General features: G+C 40.5%; 1 protein-coding gene across 1 annotated transcript in view; it reads left to right on the top strand.

Annotated features, from left to right (window-relative positions):
- The window catches only part of scara3 (scavenger receptor class A, member 3), an 18,405-nt gene extending 12,230 nt beyond the window's left edge, over positions 1-6,175 (top strand). The window contains exons 6-12 of the mRNA XM_031861695.1: positions 230-348; positions 506-750; positions 1,172-1,391; positions 1,746-1,834; positions 2,290-2,482; positions 2,939-3,116; positions 3,190-6,175. Of these exons, the coding sequence (XP_031717555.1) occupies positions 230-348; positions 506-750; positions 1,172-1,391; positions 1,746-1,834; positions 2,290-2,482; positions 2,939-3,116; positions 3,190-3,680 (1,535 nt within the window). The 3' untranslated portion in view covers positions 3,681-6,175. The remainder of the gene's footprint in view (positions 1-229; positions 349-505; positions 751-1,171; positions 1,392-1,745; positions 1,835-2,289; positions 2,483-2,938; positions 3,117-3,189) is intronic.
- The last annotated feature ends 2,440 nt before the right edge of the window (positions 6,176-8,615 follow it).

Here is an 8,615-nt window from a genome sequence, read left to right as displayed (position 1 = left end):
ATATATATATATATATATATATATATATATATATATGTATATGTGTACATGTCACATGAAGTGTGAAGCTGTACGGATGATTAAGTGTGATGTCAGAGGCGCTCAAAATATCTTTTTCTCTTTTACACACATGGTTACCAGAAGCCATATACAGACAACTTGAACTTTTCATCCTTCCTCACTGTCTCTTATCTTCCCTCCTTTTCGTTCTCTGACTGTTATCCCTCAGCTCTGAGCTCCACCTCTAACTGTTCAGGCTGTCTGGATGTGACTCTGTACAGCGAGGAGATCAGCAGGCTGAAGAGGGAGTTTGAAGACATCCAGAGAATGATACTGGGACAGGAGCAGGTACTGTGTGGTGAATCATAAAATTCAAAAATAGCAACCCAAAAATATTTAATTTGTAAAGATATAAAACAGATCCTCACATTTTAGCTTTTACAGCCTATGACTTCATTCATTTCTATTCACAAATTCTGCCTCTTTGATCCCTGTCCACCTCCAGGTCCTGGACCAGGCCTCCCAGACACAGGCCACCCTTAAGACCACCAGCAACCGGCTGACACGCGACATGCAAAACCACCTCATGTCAATCAAACTTCTGAACCAGTCGCTGGAAAGATACCTGGAGCTGGTTGAAGGCTGGAAGGAGGTGATCGAGGAAACTGAAGAGAAAATGAAGATGCTGGTGGATGATCAATACGACATCAAAGCTACGGCACAGCAGGTTAACACTACAGTGGCACTCAGGTAAATGAAAAGATGTATTTTATACTAGAAAAACAGATATCCACTACGTGACACATTAATTATTCAGCTTTATTGTGATTGGAAGCTTTGCAGGTAAATATACAGTAACACTCAACCTGCAACGTGCGAGACCACCATGACCAGAGGAGTGCTTTAATCATCAATTTCTTTTGTTATTGTATTGAAATACTATAAATTTTGATAGGGTGATGATATATTTTTGAACGTGTACATGATTTATTAAGGGAATCTTATGTTTTCTTATGTAGTTAAAATAGTGGTTTAATAAAAATATCTACTCATACACTTTTGGCTGCTTCTATAGTTAGTACAGTAAAAAGATAAATACAGCAGACACAGTTTGAAAAATAATGTGAACACTGCATCTCACATATCTTCTGCGTTTTCCTCTGCTCTCCAGTACAATTTGGATAGATGCTCTGCAGAGAAAAGCGGATGAGGAGACCCTGGTCCTCCAGAAGTTAACCACCGAATGGCAGAACTACAGCCGAGTTCTGAGCGCCATCAAATCCAACACTAGCAGCACCACACAAGCAATGCGCTTCCTCCAAAACAACATAGTAGCAGATCACCAGAGAATCGCCATGTCCACTGAGGTGTACTACGACCTCACCCAGCAGGTGTGTGTGTTTGTGTTTGCTGCATTGAACACCCACCCCATGTGCATTTAAAGAAAACTTTTATTTAAGAAAAAGAAGAGTTGTACCTGTTGTAACTGCAGTTGTCGTAGGCCACAGGTAATTTCAATCCCCTCAATGATTTTTCTTACCCGTATATGACAATCTCAGGTATGTCAAAGGTTTTCACTCTATAGCCCACACGACAATCGTCGCTCTCTCCCTCGCTTGCATGTTGACTGGCTTGAGTGGCAAACTTTGAATACAGTGTGTTACAAACCGACAAATGTAACATATTATACCTTTAATGAGGGTCCTCACAGGTTAAGAAGTACGACATGTCTGTATTTCTTCCAGGTGATGAACCTGCATATGCAACTTGACAATGTGACGTCTTTCATGGATGAACATGAGGAGAACATGCATGACCTTCACTACCATTCCAGGTAAAACACATGTACTACTACACATTAGAGGACATTGTATTGACTTACATCAATCCCCTGGAGGAGAACTGTTACCTTTAATGCCTTATCCCTATCTTTGCCCCAAAACTTTACTCCTGATCCTGATCTTAACCTTTACCCCATGGCTGGCAAAGTTGGTAGGCATGTGCACAAAAGGGTTTAACCCCATAAACCAACAGCCACAAAAAAACCTTATCCTGAGTCAAATTATAACCTTAACCCTAAAGTCAACTCTTAAAAGTTTATTTACATTGTGGCGACCAGCTTTTGTCTCAGATGGGAGGTGAGTCCCCACATGTGACATTGCAAACATATGTCCCCACAATGCAGGGAATATATAATACAAACACACACACACTCAACACGCAGACACAGAAAGAAAGAGTATTATCATTAAGGAAAAACAAAAACTCACACTAACCATCCCTCTTCAGGTACTATGAGAACCGGACAGGTGAGCGTTTCTCTGCTTTGGATGGTCGTCTGAACTCCATCTCCATGGAGATCGACACAGTCTCCTCCAGCATCAACGCCACCGTCAGCCACGTCCAGAGCATGTACAAGTACATCAACATCGAGAGCTCATCCTGCCAGAGTCGCATGGGCAGACACACTGAAGATCTACTGGTAGTAAACACAGAAGATTTCTGTCTTCTTGCTAATGGTTCTATCAATGAACACACACAAAAAAATGCAGATTGAGAGCTGAAGCTCTGCACAGAGAATGATTATATTTTCAAAAGTTCTGTAGTATACCACCTTTGAAAACCACCTTTTTTAAAAAACAGACCTGCTTTATAAGAATTAACCCTACCTATTTTGTCTGATGACACGTGCTGCTAGAACACTGATATTTTGTGACTAAATAATGAAAAGTTAGCTATAGCTAGCTAGCTAAATCTTTGAATTGTTTGTTAAAAACTGTTTTTCTTGATATTATTGACAGCGATGACATATCACATAAATGTTGATGAGATTTTTGTACTTAAATTTACCAAATTTCTCCTCCCCTTGTCATTCTTCTACTCTCTCGGGTCTCATTTTGCTGCATGTATTTATCCTCACATCCTCTCTTTTGTGCAGAACCTTAACAACTCAGTCTTGTTACTCCTCCACTTGGCCGACACACTGAGACAGCAAAACATGTTGTTGAATCTCCAACTGGATGTGGACATTAGGAACCTGTCCATGGTGATGGAGGAGATGAAGCTTGTGGATTTTCACCATATCCATCTCATAAAGAACTTTACTATACTAAAAGGTAAAGTAGATGTTGTCATATATGAAATGTACACTTTATTTTTCAACTTAACCTCACGGTCTTCTCTCAACAGGTGCTCCTGGACCACCAGGAACCAAAGGGAACCGTGGTGAGACTGGCTCAAAAGGACCCTTGGGACTGACTGGGAGCAAAGGTGACCGAGGCCCAATAGGAGGCCGTGGAACTTCTGGAGAGAAGGGTTCGCTTGGGCCCAAAGGAGGACCAGGTGAATCAGGATCAAGTGGCAATAGAGGGACAGTGGGAATCAAAGGTGCTAAAGGGTCTCTTGGCCCGCTAGGACCACTTGGTGAGAGGGGCCAGAAAGGTGATGTTGGCCTCTCCGGTAGAGAAGGCCCCGCAGGACCTGCAGGGCCTCAAGGGCACCGGGGTGTGGCAGGACTACCGGGCCTCACTGGGCCACCGGGAGCAGGGGGGATACCAGGGCCAGTAGGGCCACCTGGATCACCAGGAACCCCTGGACCTCTGTGCTTGCCTTACCCCAATACACGAATCAACACCCAGCAGTGGACCGTGACACCTGCTACTGGGTCCAAGAGACAGTAGAAAGATGGACGAAGACGTGAACTAAGAGTTGATTTGTCCAGTACAAAGAAGAATTATTGACAGATGAAGGAATGTCACCCATTGTGACTGGAGATGCAATAATCCACTTTGATGGAATTATGCAAGACAATTGAGAACTTCATGAACAAATGTGACAATTCTAATTCAAGATGGGGCTTTTATGACATGGCCACATGAAATGAACCAAGAGGAAGATCTAGAAAATAGAAAACAGAACTGAACTGTTGTCGAGAAGTGAAATTGCCCATGTTTGTACAAAATATGAATATTGTGGTATGTTGGAGAAAACTGCCCTCATACAACATAGTCTCATTATTATTGTTGATGGCTCTCTCCTTGTACATCATAGCCAAAGAAAACCCAAAGATAACAAGCTCCATCCATATATAAATGACATAGCATGAGATTTTACCAGAATTAAAAATGGGCATTAGATGATGAGATACCAGGAATAAACAAGCAAAAGACATCTATTATTAAAGTCATGTTGAATGTACTGGAAGCAAAGGACATTTTTGAGGTTGTTGTCAAGCCATCGAAACCTCAGGGGGCGTAATAAAAAGGGAGTCTTTTAACCACGGATTTGGACTAAAGTAGTGGTGTTTTTCCCATCCAGAAAACTCAAACTACATTCCCATGCACTTCTATGTGGGCACAGAAAAAAACATGTCTTTGTCTTCACATCATGTACACATTGACACATCCTTTTCTGATGGTTGGCACTTTATTGGTTCTTAAAGTGTGAACATTAAAGTCAGTTTGCTTATCTTTTAGCATTTCAGAGCAGGTACTCTGAAGACATGTCTTTCTTCTTCTGGGCAAAGCTTTCATTTTTTTGATCAGCGTTTGAAGAAGTACATTTGCAGGATTCAAGGCCTCTGAATTTTTGCTCTGACGACCTTTGTTTTACATTGTATGCAAGATTTGCTATTATTGTTGCTGTATAAATGAAGAAAGTACTGTAACTCTTGTTGACATGTTTGTGAAAACATTTTGGAAAAATAACTAATTTGCTTTCTCTCTGAGAGTTTGATGAGAAGATTGATACCACTCTCATGCTTGGAGCTGGAGCCAGGGGGTTGATTAGCCTAGCTTAGCATAAAGACTGTAAGCAGGGGGGGGGAACAGCTAGCCTAATCTCTAAAAACAGATTATTTTCGGTTGACTTCGGTTGCATGCAGGTAAACAGTCTGTGTGAAGACCAAAAGAGGTGGAATGCATTGGCAAAATGCAATCTCTGACCTCACCAGCTATTGTCTGTTGATAATTTAGCTTTTTATTAGTTAAAAAATAGCTTCTAAACTGGGTACTTCGATCTACTCCGATCTTCGACGTCATCTATCAACTCCATTCTTACATCTCAAATTACTAATCTGACTGCAACCAATGACAGGCCCTCGAAAGAGGAAGACTTTCCCGGATATCTGTTATCCAGATATCCACCGGCTCCAACGGAACCCCAGAAATATTGGCCAGCAGCTAAATTTCCGTCAGATCCAGCGATATTGCAGCTAGCTTACTAATTAACACAAATTTTGTTTGTATAATCCATACACAAACAGAAATTTAAAATCATCTATCAGAGTTCATAACAGCACATATTGTAAATTTGTGTCCATATCAAATTACAAAAACAAGATACATCCTGGTAAATATTTAGTGGCCCCTTTCCAACGTGGTATCAATCCTCTCATCTAACTCACGGAAAGAAAATAAATGAATATACATATTTCACAAAATGTTGAACTATTCCTTTTAAGAGGTATGAAGGCTAGGAAGCTAATGAAACTCATTCAACACATAAATTAATAATGACAACAAATAAATGGTTGTAAACATGACAAGTAATATAATAAAAAAAACATTTTTCCTCAGTTTATAACACTTGAGATAACAGAGTATTGATTTATAAGAGGGATTAGGTCTTATGATACACACACAAATAACCTTTTATATCACAGAAACAAAAATGACTTACAAAAAGGGAAATGTAAAATTTTTGTAAACCTGTGTTTTGTAGTGAAATGTGACTGGTTTGCATCGAACTTCAATAAAGCTTTTTTTTTTTTTAACTGACTTGTGCTTGTCGGTTTCCTACTGTACTTACAAAGCAGAGTGCTATTGTAGCCCCATGAGGGAAACGAAGCAGCCATTAATTCAAAACACATGTCAAACCCCTCCCATTGGATTTTTGAGGTTTTCTTCCAATGAGTCAAAAGATATTCAATTGTCTAGATTTACTCTGTTATTTTAACGTCGGTGCTTGTTGCAGTTCAGAGTGTAGGTTACAAATGAAAAAAACAAGAGTTAAGGAAAGCATTTGTCCTTGTCGAAATACTTTTCAGAATATTTTAAATGTGACAATCAGCAAACGGTAATGTCTGAGAAAGGCTAATGTGGGTGTGTTGCTGGAGAAAAACTGTTGAAGCAAGTGGACACTGATCTCCTGCTGACGGATATTTTCACTTTCTCGGTGCTGGAACATGACAGGCCTTATGGGATGTTAGGAACCTGATCTCTAACAAAAACTTCCTTCATGAATCCACCCAAATCCCTCATTCCTGCAGTCCTCATAACTATTAGTTATGAGCATGGACCATTTGCTCTAAATCACGCGTTGTTTTCACTTCAGAAACTTGATGCAAGGGCGTAACATTGCTGCTGTTTCTGATCAATGGAGCAGGAAATATGGATGATATAAAATCCAGGATTAGATTTATATGGTCCTGATTTGAATGCTTTATTCATACGTCAGACGTCCTTCAATTTCAATTTGACAGTTTTTCTTCTTGTGGTGAGGGAGACCTCCTTCAGACAAACTATTCCCATATGTGGTGCCATAAATCACGGACTGTTGTTAAATTATTGGACAGTCCACATCATGACAAAGGTTACCACATGCAGCCACAAGAGAGACGCACCGGGAAAGCAAAGCGACAATGGACGAAAGAAGGAGAATTAATGGAATATGTGAGAAAGCGAAAGGAGAGGACTTTAAAGTCATTCAAACCCCATAGATGATGTTCTGACCTAAAATCAGGGTTAAATGTGTATTTAAGATGTGAAATCAAGTCTCTCAGTCTCTACTGGATGAACTAAGTCTCATAAGGTAGAAATATTTGGTAGCAATCTTTTGTGTTTGTGTGTTGTAAGTGTGATTTTATTAATTTATGATGCTGTTTTTTTGCTTGGGTTTTTTTTTGTCTGTGTGTATTCATTGCATGTTTCAGTGTGTGTAGAGTAGATTTTTTAACCAGGCATGTATTGTATTTTTAGAGCCCTTTCTGCCTTGGACTGTGAGAAACACTAATTACTAATTCCTAGCACCTGCAACAGCTTCACTTGTGTTAATAGATGTGTGATTGAGCCAATCCTAAGCCAAGGAAGATAACAGGTGGAGCAGAACAGGTGCTCAACAGAGATTGGCAGGTGATAATTAATTATAGAGACAAAGGCAAAAAGGGCTGTAAAACACTTTTGATGCCATTTGTTGGGGCTGTGGGTTGTTCAGCTTGTTGTAAAGCCGGCAAAAGTGGCCAAAAAATGAACTAATGCAGCTTTAACAGTGGAAAAGTGTCAGTCGTTGATTGACTGATGCTGCAAACCTTTCCAAACCCCAAGCATCACATTGTTGAAGCTTTAGTTAGGCTAATCCTGACTCTTTAAATACTACACCTGTTCTTGATAATTCATTCCTTTATATGGGGGTTTCATCCATCAATATTTCATCTTTTCACAGTGCCTGTTCCAGCCTCAGTACTTTATCAGTTCAGGAACATGCAGTGATTCATGTTTCCAATTGTCAGCCCACCATCAAACTGAGGTTCACTTGAGTAATATGGGAAAAGAGGTCTTGGGAACCAATAGTGTTTACATTGGCAGGAATCACTTGTTCATTTTGGTTTGCTGTGTACACCACATGCCTACTTACAAGGTATATTTAAGAACTTTAAAACGACCAGAGGTCACTGGAGGGGGATTTTGGAGGAGTTTAATTATTGTTATAGTGGCTCAGCATCTCTAATCCTAGAGGAAGAAAACGATGAAAACATCTGTAGTGTCGTCTTTCTGGTGACTCAGAAAAGCAGCAGCGTTTTCATCGTGGGTTTTGAAAAGGTTGAATTAACCTGAAGGTAGTATAATATACTTTTAAACTACAGCAAAGAGAAAAAAGTTAAAACATGAACATTTTCAAACTGAACAGAGACAAAGAGAGTCAAAGGAAGTGAAGTAAGACGTGTGAGAAGTGTGGGCATGGGGTGCTACAGCTGTGGTGAAAAACACCAGGCCGAGCCAGAAAACCCAAAGACCAGATGTGCTTTCTGGAACCAGGTCTGACTCTCCCAGGTGGAATAAATTTCACCGCTTCATACACGGGTGATTTTCTCACCCCAGGGGCTTAGCAACAGGCTGAAAGCTCTAACTTCAGGATTTATTTTTCTGGGAGTTATTAATGATCGGGGCGTAACACCTCCCTCCCTCTTTCCACATGAACACCTAAAGGCTGATTGGCTGTGAAGTGGATCAAGTAGCTGTGATGTACTGCGCTGGAGTTATCGTTCGCTGGTCGACGCACCGCACACGACCAGTGCTTTCTGCTGACTCAGTGATGTGATGTCATGCCTGAGGTGATGAGTGTGCAAAAATTTAAACAATAACATTAAATTTCATTCATGTTCCCCAGAGGATGAATCCAACTGACTTTGTTGGCTTTTTAAGTGAAATTTCTCGTCGCCACCTTAGAAACACAGCCTAACTCCCGGCAATTCCAAAAATAGGCAAAGAGGTAGATTGTTGGTGGAGCTGAGGTGGGCCCGGGTGACAAAGCAGAGCAGACAGCTAGCGACTTGAGACGACACCCACCTGAACTTAAAGCGGCCACGACCTTAATTATGCCTAAATTTAAGCATTAGT

Source organism: Anarrhichthys ocellatus, unplaced genomic scaffold, assembly GCF_004355925.1.
Source record: "Anarrhichthys ocellatus isolate YVR2014 unplaced genomic scaffold, GSC_Weel_1.0 scaffold25, whole genome shotgun sequence".
NCBI lineage: Eukaryota > Metazoa > Chordata > Actinopteri > Perciformes > Anarhichadidae > Anarrhichthys > Anarrhichthys ocellatus.
Note: the sequence above shows the minus strand (reverse complement) of the source record. Positions and strands in the feature narration are given on the sequence as shown.